General features: G+C 35.3%; 1 protein-coding gene across 1 annotated transcript; it reads left to right on the forward strand.

Annotated features, from left to right (window-relative positions):
- The first annotated feature begins 667 nt into the window (after positions 1 to 667).
- Positions 668 to 10,820, forward strand: LOC103712796 (omega-amidase, chloroplastic). Its single transcript, XM_008799425.4, has 10 exons — positions 668 to 984; positions 1,064 to 1,180; positions 3,185 to 3,409; positions 3,812 to 3,905; positions 5,619 to 5,693; positions 7,677 to 7,755; positions 8,915 to 8,930; positions 9,420 to 9,500; positions 9,707 to 9,789; positions 10,398 to 10,820. Exons 1-10 carry the CDS (start codon positions 730 to 732, stop codon positions 10,474 to 10,476), a joined length of 1,104 nt encoding a protein of 367 aa, XP_008797647.1. The 5' UTR covers positions 668 to 729; the 3' UTR covers positions 10,477 to 10,820.
- The last annotated feature ends 6,243 nt before the right edge of the window (positions 10,821 to 17,063 follow it).

The following is a 17,063-nucleotide window of genomic DNA, read 5'->3' on the forward strand; positions in this document are numbered from 1 at the left end:
GCAAAACTCTTAAAATAATAAAATCAAACTAATTAAGTTAGTAAGATTTGCTGCTACATAATTATGTAAATTGAACCATTTTTATTTACACTATGACCATCATAATAGTATAAATTGTTTGAAAATTCAATGCAATAGGAGGCCCAAGCCATATTGGGCTAATACGTAGATCTAAGTCCAAATCTTGTTTAAGACTTAAAACTCATTTGGTTCGCGAGAAGAGAGGAGAAAAAGTGTACTCAACAAAAAAAAAGAACAAATGTCTATTTGAGTTTTCAAAAAAAATAGAAAATTACTTTTTTGATTTTTATATTTAATTAAAAAAACAATATAGAATATAAGAAAGTCTAATTCCCGACCGCTAAAAATTGAAATTTTTTTTTTTTTAAAATACCTTCAAACTTTTAGATAGAATAGAATAAGATCTTTTTATTTATTCAAAATATACTAAATATTTTACACATTTTTTTAAAAAATAAATATTTAACTAAATAAAAGTAATTTCTTAACGAAAGCTATTCTGAAATTCATGATCAATTAAATATATAACAAATATTTTTCCAAACATCGTGTAACAGCTTTTTTTGGATAAAATATTTTAATAAAAAAATTCTTCGTTCGACCTAAGTACTTAAATTTCTCCGCGGGGGATCTCACCACACGTCGCCTTCACGCCACCCCCGCCCTATTTGGCTATTTCTCTCCCTCCCCAACCCTTCCCTTCGAGCGATGAGAGCAGGACTCGGCTTCCTCTCGTCATCCGCCGCTTTCCTCGCCACCGATCTCTTCCCCACTTCTCACCTCACTCTCAAACCTCTCCTCTTCCCTTCCCCCAATTCTAATCGGATCCCGGCGAGGAGGCCGCCGCCGCCGCCGACTCGCCGGACCCTCAACGCCGCCTTTTCCGCCATGGCGTCCGCCTACAAGCCCGAGGAAGCTAGGGTTCCGCCTGCCCTCCAGCTTCCCACTCCCCCGGTCTCCAAGGTGCGGTACTTCTGTTCCGCCTCCTCGATTCCCGCTCTGGTTTTGATCAAAAGTTTGATCTTTCCCCCTTTTTTGGCAGTTTAAAATCGCTCTTTGCCAATTGGCGGTGACTGCGGACAAGGAGAGGAACATCGCCCACGCTCGCAAGGCGATCGAGGAGGCCGCCGGAAAGGGGGCAAAGCTCGTTCTCTTGCCTGTAGGTTCTATTAATCTGTTCCCAGATCCTTGTAATGGATTTCTCTTTAAAAATGAAATATTTTTATCTGGTCTTCTGCTCTGGTGATAATAACATTTAGTCACACTATTTTTGTAAAAAAAGTAATCATTTCTTTCATCAGAAACACCAAGTCACTGATAACGAACTCAGCTTTGAAATGCCCGTTTTAGTGTCTTGAATTCAGTGTGATGCTCGTGCGAAAAAAACCTGCAAAGCTGATTTCTATCTTTTGTATTGCTACCTTTTTGCCTGTCACCTTACAACTTACAAGTTGCTAGATCGAGGAGCAGTACAAGAAGTCAGCATTAGCTGTGCAGACATTTCACATGAAATCTCAATGTCACGAAAGCATTTCTGGCTCCATCTATGAAAGCATGGAGATCAAAGTTTTAAGGTATAGTTTTCATTTGTCTCGGCAATGCCAAGACAATGAATTCAGCATTTGAAGTGTCACTTCACTTTTTAAACTGAAGTTTGGTACTTCAATTGATGCCTTTAGCTCAGAGCTATAAATTTAGCATTTCAAACACTAAAATCCTCACGAAGCATGATAAGCCAAACAAAAAAACAATATCTGATTTTGTGCATGCATTTGCAATGCCTACTGGACAATAAAGAAGTGGGAAGTCATTTTTAGTTTTAGTAAGCCAAAAGAGTTTTGGTTCTGGCAGTTTTGGCAATTTTGTAAGTTTCAACTCCAGTTTTGTCAAGTTAAACCACAAAATAGAAAAAATGAAAAACAGTGAAAAAGGGAAAAAAAGTGAAGGAAAATAGGTCCAGATAATTTAATTGACATTATTTTGAAAGTACATTTTATGGTTTTGGACCTTTATGAATACCGTTTTGGTGGTTTAGATAGATAGATAGATAAATAGATCTTCAGGTTGTTTTGAGTCTAAGTATCAGTTTATTTTTCACGAAACAACTTAGACATATGATAATCTAAATGTCTTCTAGGATGGTGAAACCTACGCCAAAAATTTGGCTCATCTAAATTACTATGGAATTTAGTGCTGCAATTCTCTCAAAATGGCAAAATCTAAGTTTAACCTGTTAGTGTTGACAAAAGGCTTTGCAATTGTAGCACAAATGAAGAAATGAAAAAATTATATTGATAGATAGATAGATCAAAAATTTAAATCATTCTTCACATTCTTTTGAGTGTAAATATCAATTTATTTTTCACTCAACTTAAACATATGTGAGGATCTGTGCAAGCGTGTACTCAGTCTCCAATCAGCTATGCACTGGGTAGATCTTGGGTACTTATATAAGACTAAGAAATTTAAATAATATCTTTCAGCTAATCTTTTTGGGTGAGAAACTAGGTTGTGACAAATAGTATCCGAGCGGACTTGGCCCATGGCCCATGTGGACTACGAGACACTGCAACACGGGCTCATTGAGGCTAGCATGGTAAAATCTATGCAAAAATTTGACTCATCTGAATTACTATGAAATTCAGTGAATTTGAGTTTAACCTGCCAGTCTTGACAAAATGCTTTGGAAATTCAGCACAAATGAAGAAATGAGAAAAGTTCCACACAAATGGCTGGCAACAAAAGATAGAACTTGATATACATGTCATAATCCAAGAGATCTCCAAACATACAGAGAACCTACTTCAGAAAGCCCCATCAAATTTAGTTGTAAGCTTGTTCCTTTTCCATTTTGATAGATAAAAAAATTCTTTAATATATGGAGCTTCTTGATTTAATTTTTTTAATTATAATAATTCTTATCAACTTTAAGGTCATTAAAATTAGAAAGATTTATAGGTGACCAAGTACATGCATAATATATGTTCTACTGTGGAAAATTTATTTTGACAGCTGTATATAATGGAAAAATTATTATTTCTTGTTTTTACTCATTATGATAATCACAATTTAATCTGCATTTCTTTTCTTCATCAAAAAAAAATTTCCTCAGCTTGTGGTGAGAATTTTTCCTTATAACATTGTTTGGTATCATTTATATCAGGAAATATGGAATAGTCCCTACTCCAATGATAGCTTTCCAATATATGCTGAGGATATTGAAGCTGGTGGTGATGCATCTCCCTCATTTTCAATGCTGTCAGAAGTTGCTCGGAATCTGCAGATTACAATTGTTGGTGGATCTATACCAGAACGCTCGGGTGATTGTTTGTACAACACATGTTGTGTCTTTGGTGCAGATGGGAAGCTCAAGGGAAAACACAGGAAGGTGCAATACATGAACGGTTCTGACGTTGGCTGCATCTCATATAAGTCGATAAGTTTGCTATGTCGTAGACATAAAAAATTCTTATAACTCTGAAAGTGTGGTTATAGATTTTAGTTTTAATTTTAGTATACAAAACTTAGGATAAGCTTGTGATTCTTTTAGGGTTCTTCAACAAGCTATATCTTTCCCCGTGGACATCTATATTTGATGCCAATAAAAATTTATTAAATGGCAATTCTATATTAACCACATTGTAGAATTTGCATTGTTCTTCATTTTCAAAGATATGTATGGTTCATATTGAGCATTTGTTTCATTATCTCTTGTTTCTCCTGCAAAAATATCCTGCATGATAAAATTTTATGGACTCATATCTGATGAAATGCATTTTATGAAACACAGATACATCTTTTTGACATTGATATTCCAGGAAAGATTACCTTCAAGGAATCGAAGACTCTTACTGCTGGGCAGCACCCTACCATTGTAGATACAGGTTTGAAATTATGTGGTGCATTATTACCAATTTGATAAGGAGTCCACATCTTGCACGAGGGATGCATCCTAAGATAAAAATGTCATATACTAATGTCACCAACAAGTATACCACTCTTATGTAGTTAATATATTTGAAATATATGTTGCATCTCATTAATCAGAATCGTAAACCATGTTATTGCTTATCAGGTGCTTGCGGTAACTTGCAAGGGTTTTTTATGCTGTCCACATAAAGCGAAGAAGTTTAGCAATCTGTTCGAATAGTTAAGTTCATGTGTAGAAGGGTTTTAGTTTACAACATGATTAAAGTAGCTCAATATAGATAAATCTGATAATTCTTGATTTGCATTGCAAATTATGAGTGTTAAGTCTGAACCTCTACAGTATATATGATAGCAAACGGGGCATCATGGTCCATAAAAATCTTACACAGTCACTTATTATAATCCAACTAACAAGACATTTCTTGCGTATGGGTTTGGCCTTATCAATCTATGTCTTGAGATTTGATCCTATCAATGGGATGCTTGTGATTTTGATCTTTCATTAGACTTTTCATCCAACTCCTTTTTCCTGCTTTTTTGCTGAACTTGTTTTGACTATCCCACTCAAATACAAGTCTCCATTGAGTTAGGACCATAGCTTTCCTAAGGTGGAAAGTTCATCGTGAAAAAATACAAATGAAGTTGAATGGATTTTAGCTTGTTTGTGGTATTATGCTTCCTCCCCCTTCTCCATGCATTTTCACACTATTATGAATGATTATCCAATCTTGCACAATCAGTCGAATTATGAAAATTCAAATATGTTCACAACATCACACATTAAATATCTTGTCTCTAAAATGTAGTTTGTTTTTAAACTCAGGGATGAGCTTCTAACCTCTAGAAATTACACCATTGCCGGAAGCATTTCTGGTATGATCTGTGATTTGGATGCATTATACTGGATTGCCGAGGGATAATGAGCAATAGCACCAGAAGTAACTCTGGCAGTGTGTAGTGTCTTCAAGTCACATAACTTAAACATCTTGTTCTAACGACTTGCAATCTACTTTTAATGAATATAATAATAATGTTAAGATCATAATGAATGCCTTATCTGTAGCAATGAACTGAGCAAGTCATAACCAAATCAAGTCAAACTGTCAAAATTATTCACATTGATTACTAGCACCTACATAATCAAATTATGCACGACACTTGGCTGTTTAACCTGTTGCTATCTCAAGTTCTCAGTTTATAGCATTTTCGAGACCATGCAAATGCAAAAACCCAAGAGCTTTGAGAATTCAAATACTATCCATCCACCTAGCACAAGCTTGATGGAAATTCTACAACATTTGTGCTGCCCCATTTCGCTATCTACACAATTTTTCACATTAGCACCCACTTGATTGTTGCAGCAAATTTTACCTTTCTATTCCATTTTGGGTATTCTGTAATATTATATTTGCATATAATTGCTTGTCACCTTTTTTAATTCCTTTTAAGATATACTGTTCATTATATTGCTTTGTCCTATTTTTTAGTGCCGGTAGTAGAGATTCTAATAATTTGATATTCTGAATCATAAGTTTTAATTCTGTAGTCTTCCTTTTCTTTTTTTCCTTTTATTTCCTTTTCTAGTAAGAAATATAATCATCTAAATATGTATACACCTGCTTAACCTTAAATCTCTGCTGCAGATTGATTCTGATTTGTGGTTGCAGATGTCGGACGTATTGGTATAGGTATATGTTATGACATCCGTTTTCAGGAACTAGCAATGTTATATGCAGCAAGAGGTATTTTCCATTCATATATTTGCAATGTGTATGTGCTTTCAATTTGTAACTTGATTTCTTCATGCAAATAAATGAATCAATGTGCTTTTTTTGTATTTTGAATTTCTGGAAGTACTTTGTGTGGAAAATAATTAATTATAAAGTTGTCGACATTTCAGAGAATCATTCACTAGGAAAACACAAGTTACAATTTTCAATCATTTCTAGCCTAAGTCATTAGAGATGCTGATTGGATTTTGTTCTTCCATAACTTTGGAACTCCTTGGAATCATCTTTGGAAGGAAAAAAAATCCTAACTTGGCTTAAAATTTGAATTTGTGATTCATGAGGTAATTGATAAGCATTAGTTCAAATCTATCTATCTATCTATCTATATATACACACACACATATACATACATATATATATATATATATATATATATATATAGATTTATACATACATAGATATATATAGATTTATACATACATAGATATATATAGATTTATACATACATAGATATATATAGATTTATACATACATAGATATATATAGATTTATACATACATACATATATAGATTTATACATACATACATATATAGATTTATACATATATACATATATATCTATATACATACATTTATATATAGAGAGAGAGAGATTTGGACTTGGCTACACTCAAGTGGATCTCCACTAAGATTCGGTTAGTTTAGAACGGATAATGGGATCCCGTATCAATGATCCAAGCTGTGGATGTAATCTACTACCTCTAAATTGCTTACACACTAAAAATCATATAATTTGGAGAGAGACTCCTAGCCTATGCATCAAGTGGTCAAAAAACATAAAATTGTTTTGTGTTATTTAGACTATCCAATTTTTTCACCACTTGATGCAAAGACTAGAGATCTCTAAATTCCAAGATTTTTTATATGTAAGGAGTTTAGAAATATAGATCACATCTAATGGCTTGGATCATCGATGTGGGATCCCCATTGTTCAATCTAAACTTGATTGGATCTAAGTAGAGATCCACTTGAGTGTATCCAAGTCTAGCTTGATGTCTCTCTCTCTACATAAATACACACACACATAAAGTGTAGTTTGAACAAATATTCTAGAGGCATGTGGGGGAACATTTTCCTTTATTCTTTCTGTAATTGGGAACTTTACTTGAAAAATCAGATATTAGATTTCATAGCAATGCCAGCCTTCACTATCTATTGGAATCTGTGGCTTTATATTATTTCATTGATGTTCTTTGTGAACTTCAATGCTTCAAATTGGAAAGCAGTATCCCTTAATGACTTCTTTAGCTAGCCTTTCCAAATTTGTGCATGGTAAGTGCTACTAATCTTTCTGGATCTAGAGAGGATTATCCAGTAGAGATTTTGCAATGTAAAAATCATGTGATTAACAGTTTGGTTAAATTCATGGGTTTTCATATGTAAGAATACGCTTATCTTGGGCCCATCTATAATAGGATGCAGAATTTCCATACTATTTGATACATATAGATTCTTCGAACTATTCACTTTATTTTCTTGGATCGGATGACAGCTGGCAAGGTATCTCTATATGAAAATATCCCACCATCCCTAAATTTCTGGGTTGTGACTAGCATAGCCAACCAGTTATTAGTAGTTATAAATAAGGATAGTTGTTAGTAAGTATTTTTTGTTTGTTTTATCATGCTTTGTTAGTAATGTATCTCATACTTCTCTGTTTCTGGCTAGTAATGCTTCTTTAGTATAAGAAACTTTATTCTTTCTGAAAAGGTTATAGGTTAGATACTCTGACACAATGGCTATCCACATTAATTATAATATTACTGCATGATCATGCTGTTTTCCTATTTTTGTTCTCTGTTCATTCTCTTATTATAAAATTTCTTTTGATCACAAGTATCATGCCTTAAATTGCCTGATGCTTTTTTTCATGCTTGATGGTCTCACATTTCAAGCATTTACTGATCCTTGGACGACTGGCACTTTTGACTTTAGGTGCTCATTTGCTGTGCTATCCTGGGGCATTTAACATGACTACTGGTCCATTGCATTGGGAATTGCTACAAAGGGCAAGGTAATGCTGCATCTTTCAGGACTTGAACTAGTGTTTTACATCAGTATTCTGTGATTGCAATTTTTCTTTTCCTTCCTGTTTTTGCAATAATTTTGTTGAGAGGTTGTGACGACCATGAGCCATTACTCTTTTATATCTTAAACTATTTGTTTAAGTATAGATAAATATATCCATTGGAACAACTATAATCAGAAGCGACATCTACCAAAATCCCAACCACGGCTACCCCCAACCTCCCACCGCACATGCACGTGCAAGGGGGAGAAGAAGAAAAGAAAGCATGCAACCATCTCCCTGCATATATATTCACGTTTGTGTATGAATGACTTGCCTTGGTATTAGGATCCTTTGACTGACGGTCATGTGATGCTTTTGAGTGTGATTGGTTAAATAGGAATTTAGTACTCATTTGCAGGAAGCCAAGAACTAAGCTGAGAACATGATAACAAGGTTTGGTATACTGATACTGAGTACTATACTAGTACCTTACCAATATGGTATGATGCTTCTGGTATAAAATGGTACAACCCTTATATTGGCACAAGGTTGGGAGACTTTTTCTTATGCCCGTCCACATTTCTACTTGAAACCGGGTGCTATGGGTTAGTACAACATGAAATCATATGGAGCCGGTTGATTCCACTCAATACATGTTGGTATGGCCCTTGTGCCATATTGAATCTCAGTACTGTACCAGTATCTTGTGGGTAGGGTACAATATGATGGTACAAGACGGTATGGATAGGTATAGCGAACCATGCATGAAATATAATATTGTGCTATCACGGAAACAAAACTTAGAGTTAAGACTATGAAGTCATAGGAGAGGGCATATCTCTTGTATGCTTGAGCATACATACCTCAAGCAGCATATCCTTACCATCTATATGTAGCTAGGTACAATCTATTGGACTTTGGGATATTATTTCTCTCCAGTTCTTGGCCAGACAGTGAGTTTTACATTCTAGCCAAGGCATCTTCAGTCATAAAGGTGCCTGCCGAATGACCTACAAGGCCTGTATCCTTCCTAGATTTTCAGTATGCTATGGTGTGCAAGCATGTCTTATTGCAGCTCATGTATAAATTAAATCTAGTAGATATTTCTATTTCTTCTGTTTACATTCCTAAGTTCGCTGATGAGTTTCTATTTTCTTTCCAGGGCTGCTGATAATCAGGTATATGAATCTCTATGGCCTGCATATTGTTGAAGTCACTTTTAATTGCCACCCTACTGCAGATATTTTGAATTTGGGTCCATTACTTTCTTTCTAGTTTGTTTTCCATCCTTTACTAAGATCTTTGTTTGGTTCACCATCTATCTTTATGGCAAAGTAAACTCTACCTTTGGAAGAACCTGTCTTTTAATCTTTACAGTCAGTGACTGATTTATATTTAAGTCTAACAAAAGTGCATCACATGCATCTTATAAAAAGATTTGGAAATTTGTCCCTTTTTTTAACTATTTTTTGAGAAAATTGTAAATGACTAAATATGCCTATCAATATTAAAGAATTGCTCTAATTTTAAATATGAATAACCTGAATGGACTCTATGATGTTTTCTTTTAGTGTATTACATAAAAGTAATGGTGAGTTTTTATTTGCGGCAAATTGTCCAAATAATTGCCCAAGCATATTAAAGAAATGCTCTGATTTTTCTTTCAGTTATTTGTGGCTACTTGTTCCCCTGCTCGTGATAGTAGTTCTGGTTACGTTGCTTGGGGTCATTCCACACTCGTTGGACCTGTAAGTGGAAACCTAAAATCTCAAGCTACTTTTTCAAAGTACTTCTTGAAGAAGACTATGTCCATTGATGTTGCGCAGATCACGCTTAACATCTTTGATCTGCTAGATTTGTCTTTTTCTTCCAAAATATCGGAATCTACTGTGCTTAAATTGTCAAATTCTTGAAACTAACACATTGTTGCTTGTCTGTCCCATTCGGTTGACAGTTTGGAGAAGTGATTGCAACCACTGAGCATGAGGAGGCAATCATTGTAGACGAGATTGATTATTCGTTAATTGAGCTTAGAAGGTAGTCTATTCTCTGAGAGGTTTATTATTTTTTAAGTGAAAGTTTTCAGAATCATAAGATTTATTATTCAGATTTTGTCTCAAATCTGATTAAAGCATGAAGTAGTTCTGGAATTATCAATGTGAATTAGATTGAAACATAAAATAATTTGAATTTCATTCATGTGAATGATTTAAGTTGCATTCACAAATCAACCAAACACAAGCTAACGATTAATAAATCGAATTGTTTTACATAAGCATGTGGAGTTGTATGCAGCTACCATGACATGGTTCTTTGTTTGCTTGTATCACTTTGCGCGCATCATTTTTTGGTAATATAAAGATTACGGTGAAAAATAAATGGTATAACTTAGTATAATATATTTGGAATGTCAGTGAAAAAAATGATTTAATGAAACCTCAATTCTCCTTTAATATTAAGAAAATCACCAGATGTTTCAATGCAATTTTAACAATCAGAAAGATACGTAATAAGAGACTGCCATTTGATTTTATCCATCCCTCTGGCATTTCTCTTTAGACAATATTTTGAATTTCAAGCGTCTTGCGATAGCTTTGAAAGTTATGGCTCCTCATATGTTGTTTTATATGTCACACTCAATGCAGGTCAAACCTTCCACTTCAAAAGCAGCGCCGTGGGGATCTGTATCGGTTGGTAGATGTCCAGAGGCTGAATTCTGAGTAGACAAAAAGGTGGGCTTCGCTGTTTCACGGGTGAATGACTCAACCTGTCCTTGTCCTTCCTGCAAATGCTTGAATCAGATGAGCTGTCGGTTTAGACTTTTGTGAGGGGATTTAATGGACCTGATAATTTATGTAGTACCTTTCATACCTAGAATCTGTGAAGGCTCATCTTTCCATGGATGCTGTATTCAATAATGGTGTTGACACTTGAGCCATTTCTTGACTAAATGGTAGTCTCTGTATCATGATAATATCAACAATTTTTTATATTACAGCAAAACATCCATATGGCCTATTATGAGACTACCGAATTTGGTGTAAGGTTGATCCATTATGACTTTTAAAGTCATGGATTTGAAATATGAAAAAAAGCTTTTCTATGCGGAAGTAAAGGTGTATATATTTGATCTTTCTCGAGATTCTGCAAAGATGGGGGCCTCGTATCAGGGAGTACTTCTCAGGAGAAAGATGGAAGAACCTGAAATTTTTTTTTACGAGATCGACGAGGAAGAATGCAAGAAAAGCTTGTTTTGTTTTGACAAAGAGCAGCCATCTCTCAACAGGAATAAATGCTGAAAGGATATGATAAAAAGGTGCACGATTACTAGCTATCAGAGAGATCCATTTGGACAGTCTTGTGTTATATTAGCTGAACGCTGCTCATTTAGGTGTGCTGTTTGGATCCAACACCACCCCGTGTACCATTCTCAAGTAATGATCTCAATTTCTTCACCCCTCTACCCTGTGAATGATATTGGGGTCCGGATTCAGACCCAACGCAATACGTGACTGTGCATGGGTTGGGCTGCATGGCCTCTTGTTGGTGGGATATCAGAGACAGCCATGGAGGTTGTTAAGGTGCCAACAGTTAAGGTGCATGTCTCTGTGAGTGAGAAAGCTTGGCACATCAAATTTGAAAGCCTGGCATAGAATTAGAGTACTTACTGGACCCAAGCCTGAAACCTTTTCGCTTCTTGAAACAATGTAGATGGTTCTGCTGTTCATCTAACTTTGCAAGTAAAGACTGAACATGAATCAATTGCAGGTGAGACGTATCATCATGAAAACCAAAGTCCTGACATCTCTGTCTCTCCTCATCCATATATAAGTTTCCGAGAAATAAGATGTCCATGGCTGAGTTGCTAATGATTTGAAAGACATCTCAACAGTATGGTTGGTTAGCAAGCCAAACAGTATTGGCGAAAAATGCAGCAGTTTGATCCACATCCCCTGCCACCCTCGTGTCGCCTCTGCCTCCGGATCGTCATACAAGAGAACAGTACTCCAAAAAGTCATCCAGCCATCAACCACCTCCTCGTGAACACATCACAGGGGAGAGAGAACCCCATTAAAGCACAGCAGGGGCCTACAAGCAATAGAACGACACTTTATTTTATGGCCAAGTTTTCGAACAGGGGAGTCATTTCACGGGATTTTTGCCCCTGTAAACGCAGTTGAAGTAAAGTAGAGAGAGAACAGAGAGAGAGCAATGGATGAGTTAAAGTGTGGTGAGATGCACGTGGGTGAGCTCACGCGTGGCAGACAGTGTCAGAGGAGTTGCAGACACTGTCCTTGTGGTAATGAGGATTTTTTTTTTTTTTTTTTTTTTTTGAGGTAAAGGGCCTTGGGGTGATGTTAAAGTACGTGTTATTAGTTGGGGAACATGACAAGTCACTCTCACCGCAGGTGTATCGGATCCGATCCCCGATCCTTTCCTTCCGGCTTCTTCCCTTTCCCACCTTTGATGGTGTTTCAGTATCAACAAAAGAAAAGAAAGGCAGGACTGGAAACAAAAGAAGCAAGACTTCTCCTACCATCTCTCTTTTATTCCTCGGGATCGCCAATTCCTGTCTTATTCTGTGGCTTTTGTCACCTCATGCACTTTTTTTTCTTTCTTTCCTTCCTTTTCTTCTCTTCCTCGCCTTCATTCCATGCCTCTTCCTCTGTTTTGAGACTTTATACACTAGATTAGAAGCAGAAGTTTCAAGATATTAATCCTGTTTCTTCATGCAGTTCGACTATTATTTTACTGGCTTAGCCTTGTTGGAAAAAAAAAAAAACATTTCTTGAGTTTTGCAAGGGGAGCTATATTGTATAGTTCAATAATTGTTTTTTGAAGACATTTTTTTTAACAAAAAACATATGGCAGGGTCCATGTTATAACTTATTTGTTACGATGTTGATGACTATTACATCGAGTACTAATTGCTGTATGAAATAAAAAGATCTATGAAATTATGGAAAAATTTAAGTCCGTACATGATAGCTTTTATGGTTGGACTATTTAATGTAGGAAACCTATCTTACGCTTGACATCTCATATAGACTAAAGCATAACTCATGCGATCTCTATAAATGCTTCAAGAGTAATGAATAGTTTTTAAACAACTATATAATTTCATTAATTTTATGAATAATAAGTTTCTATAATCATTTATTGTAATGTATATAGATGTATAAACAAGCTTTATTTTTTGATAAATTAATATACTTCCGATCTCGTTTATATTTCCTCCTGGTTTCTCTAAAATATATAAAACTTTATCAAAAAGACAATCAAAAAGAATATCCACCGATAACAGAGCATTGCCATGCTAATTACCAAATTATCCAGTCGTTCATAGCAGTGAGAGATTGGTGGATGGATTCACCAGAAAACTCTAACACACTTCTTCCATCTTGCAAGCACCATATGATGTAACTATTTCATTTTTATCTTTCAATGGGATATTAGTTTTCAGATGAGAGAAATAGAAAAGTACCTTTCTATTCTTATGTTTCATGGAAAAAAAATCCATATAGGATATGAAAAACTCAAATTCCCACTAGCTGAAAATTAACAAATATTTTTTCAAATATACCATTAAGTTTTCAGATAGAATAAGATAATATTTTTTTATTAAGGGCATATCATATATTTTACATATTTTTTTAAAAAAAATTAATATAAGTCATTCTATAATGTGTCAATTTTTTATAATCAATCAAACATACAAAAATTGTTTTTTCTTAAAACCAGCTTTTCAAAAAAGAAATATTTCAATGAGATAAAAATAGAACAAACGGTAAACTTTGTTATCACATGACATGGATAATTCATGATTGCTCTCTACGACAAACGAACGAACGGTAGGGCTTGGAAGACAGCTTTGCACGTTTCATTTGAAGTGCTGTCTTCTAAAGTGTTTCCATCCGACATTTCCCAGTTTGCATTGCCTGGTTACGTAGTCTCCAGCTTTGGTTATTAGATGATGAAGTCCAGTTACATGTCAGCCTCGTGGAGCACAAAAGAACACGTCGTTTTAGGCCTCTCCCTCGACCAGCTAATCTTTGACTCCAGGTGTTGTGTTGTGACATGGCGATGTCGATGAGGCACTTAGAAATTTGGACAATATGCTACACATCAGCTGCTCAAAGTCTAGCCCTACGTTTAGTAGGTTGTGGTGTGTGTATATATATATATAGTCTCTGAACTTTTTTGTTCTATGTTTAAGATTTTTTTTGTGTTGGGTCTTTGGGAGGTTGTGTGATTTCTTCTTGGTAGAAGAGGAGAGGAAGAGAGCTGTTTCACAGAGTTCCATATGAATAATTCTAATGGTGGTACTCTAATCACTGTCTCTTCTTTGAAAAACTGGCATTCTCCTGGTTTTTTTTTTCTTTTTTCAAAAGACTTTTGCGTACTAGAACTCGGCTATAAGATATTTTGAGCCATGTGCTGTCCCGTCCTACAATGGCACCCCTCTAAACAATTCAGTCTCTGTCATTTTAAGATAAACATCGAGCAAATCACTAGCTCTCACTTCCTTCACAGATCACCATATTAAATGTTAACAAGAAGGATGAAAAAACTACCACATTAAGAAAAATAAAAAAAGAAAGGAACCAAAAAAGAATCCCATGCATGCATGGAGATACTTGAGCTAGGCTGCAAGGTTCAGATAACGAGTTGCTTAACATTGCCATTATAATAGTTCCAAAAGTATATCTTGTAATGAGAATTTAAATATCAACCCGACATAATAATTAAGAGCTATAACCATTATCAACATTGTACCATTGAAATAAAACTTCAGGTTGCCAAGAAAAAATTTGAACAAGCTCTAGCAAGTAACTTTATTGCTTTATTTTTAAAATACACTCTGCATATCGGATAGCAGCATATGCTGCCGATCACAGTGATTCTTCTTCTGAATTATTCGATATTTTATTTTCAAATGCTTACAAATATATTTACTTTATATTAATTTAATAGTTTCTTCATTTTACCAAAAAAATATATATTCAAATATCAAGCTGGTCGACAACAAACAACTACTACTGCCATTCCTATGGTAAGGATTCATAGGTTTGGTGACATCTTTTGAAACCTCCGTTTGCCAGGCAACAAACAAGCCAAGAGACAAAAGTTATTTTCTGAGTTACAACTTACTCCCACAAGCATACATATGCATGCATTCTACCCCTATCCTTTGGTCCTCTAATGAACTGTCGTTTAGGTCACCGGGGGGGAATGGGCGAAATAAAAAAAGGACGGCGGGACCATGAGGCTATCAGCGGCTCGCTACTAGACGCGGCGCGACACTGTTGAAAAACTACGTCGTACGTGCTCACGTGCCGCCCGTGGACGTGGACGAGCGCGTCGCGGACCACGCGGGGGTCCGGCCACCGGCGCCTGCTCGTACCAACAAAATCCTCGACAAACCTAAGATTCTAGAGCTACTGTTTCACATATTAAATCCCATGCGTACCATGCCCTCGCTATTGGCTAAGTCTTCCATCTCCTAATATTAGAGGTCGAAAAATATTTAAGGTCACTGCCCAATTCGCCTGACACAACAACCACTGATAGTCTGAGCAGTAAATAAATCCTAACTAATGCCACTGATTCTACCACCTTCTTATCAATTCCAAGGCCAATGATGCTTGTATTTCACTCATTCAATTCATTGTAGATCGAGTTAGGTTATCCCTGCAATAAAAATAATTATATTCGAATTTAAATTTTGTGATTCGATCTGTATCTGATCCAATTTGACCTGACTGCCATATCAGTTCGATGAACAAAGGTACCATAAGAAAGACTACGGCGAGCTCAAGACAACTCGACAACTTGCATGACTCGATCTAACCACTTTGAATATGGCATGTGGGAAGAAGTCAGAAGGTGTGGAATTGTAGTGTGAACATTGTGATAAAGCAATTCGAATCTCATGCGATGCAACCATGTGCAAGTATAGTGCTGCCACAGCTAAGGTTTGAATAATTTGGCCGCAATCTCTCGGTGCCTTCTTTTTCTACTTTGCTGCAGTGTTTAGAAACTACAATAAACTAGAGAAGTCATTGTGTTGCAAAAGAAAATTTGATTGTTTGGTAGAGTATCCTACAATAAACGAGAGAAGTGATTTTGAGTAAATTTATTCATTTTATTTTGGATGATGCCTTGTGTGGCTTCGGAGCATATGATTATCATCTCTCTAAATAGTATACAAGTACAATGGCTTTTATTAGATTAATCTCTTTTGTTAATTCTTTAACTAAAGCTAATGAGAAAGAAATGATGAAAGAAAGTGCATATCCATCTCTACTACAATTTTAGTGACAAAAGGCTTTGAAACCAGATTCAAAGTGGTAACTGAACCTTTTTTTTTGTGTAGCTGAACTTTTAAAATTAGTTTTTTATTCAATTATTACCAGAAAATCATTAGAAGATAGATTACATGCACCATCTTGTTTCCTCAATTCCATAAATCATTATTTTTCCTTTCTCTCAAATAATCTAAGCGCATGCAGAATACTAGTTTGATTAATTAAACCACAAAGTCTATATAACCTAACAGCTCATACTTATGAAAAGAGAATTTTTGAAGCAAAATAGGTGCCCTAATTGGACTTCACAGGCTTTTGCATTTTGCATTAGGTCTAACAAGTAGCTTCAGATTTTCATAGACAAAGGGAATGTAGTGTCACCTAGCCTGCCCAAGGTTCGAATATGGTCTATAAAAATAGGGCAGTATTGGAGTGTCATTACTTAAGGATACTAATTATAATTATATTGTGAATATAGCTAGAGTTGCAATTGAATTAGTAGGGCTATCATTTTCGACTATGCTTCATTTGGTGTGGTGAAATTGGATCAGGCAATTTGCTGAACATAAAAAAATACTTGGCAGCGAGGAGCATCGTTTGGGCAAGACATTTGTTGCTTACCATTTTTACAAAAAAAGAAGAAAAAAAAAAACACAACTCTGAACAACTAAAAGAACTGATATTCTTTAGACTATGCTCAGTATTTATAGCCATCATATAAATGCCATATTCCCTACTATGCCACATCGCCAATAAATAGTTATTTAAACTCGATAAGCAAATCGGATACCATATCTGTATTGCTTTTGGTTGACAGATATAGATGTAGAAACAAATCAGATATAGATAACATGAACATAAATATGGATATAAATTGAATAATTAAATTTTTTGAACTACTAAATCAAAAATAGCTATATATGGGAGATAAATTAAGTTACAGAAGTGTCGACACTAGCATTTATTTTTCTTTAAAAAATAAGAAAAGCATACAAATTAGAT

Source organism: Phoenix dactylifera, chromosome 6 (genome assembly GCF_009389715.1).
Source record: "Phoenix dactylifera cultivar Barhee BC4 chromosome 6, palm_55x_up_171113_PBpolish2nd_filt_p, whole genome shotgun sequence".
NCBI lineage: Eukaryota > Viridiplantae > Streptophyta > Magnoliopsida > Arecales > Arecaceae > Phoenix > Phoenix dactylifera.

What these genes read in the sequence shown, in the direction of transcription:
- LOC103712796 (XM_008799425.4), top strand. Translation starts at nt 730, where the DNA reads ATGAGAGCAGGACTCGGCTTCCTCTCGTCATCCGCCGCTTTCCTCGCC. An exon ending in CAAAGCTCGTTCTCTTGCCT is followed by an intron (nt 1,181 to 3,184) that starts GTAGGTTCTATT and finishes CATTTATATCAG; the next exon opens with GAAATATGGAATAGTCCCTA. An exon ending in TCAAGGGAAAACACAGGAAG is followed by an intron (nt 3,410 to 3,811) that starts GTGCAATACATG and finishes TATGAAACACAG; the next exon opens with ATACATCTTTTTGACATTGA.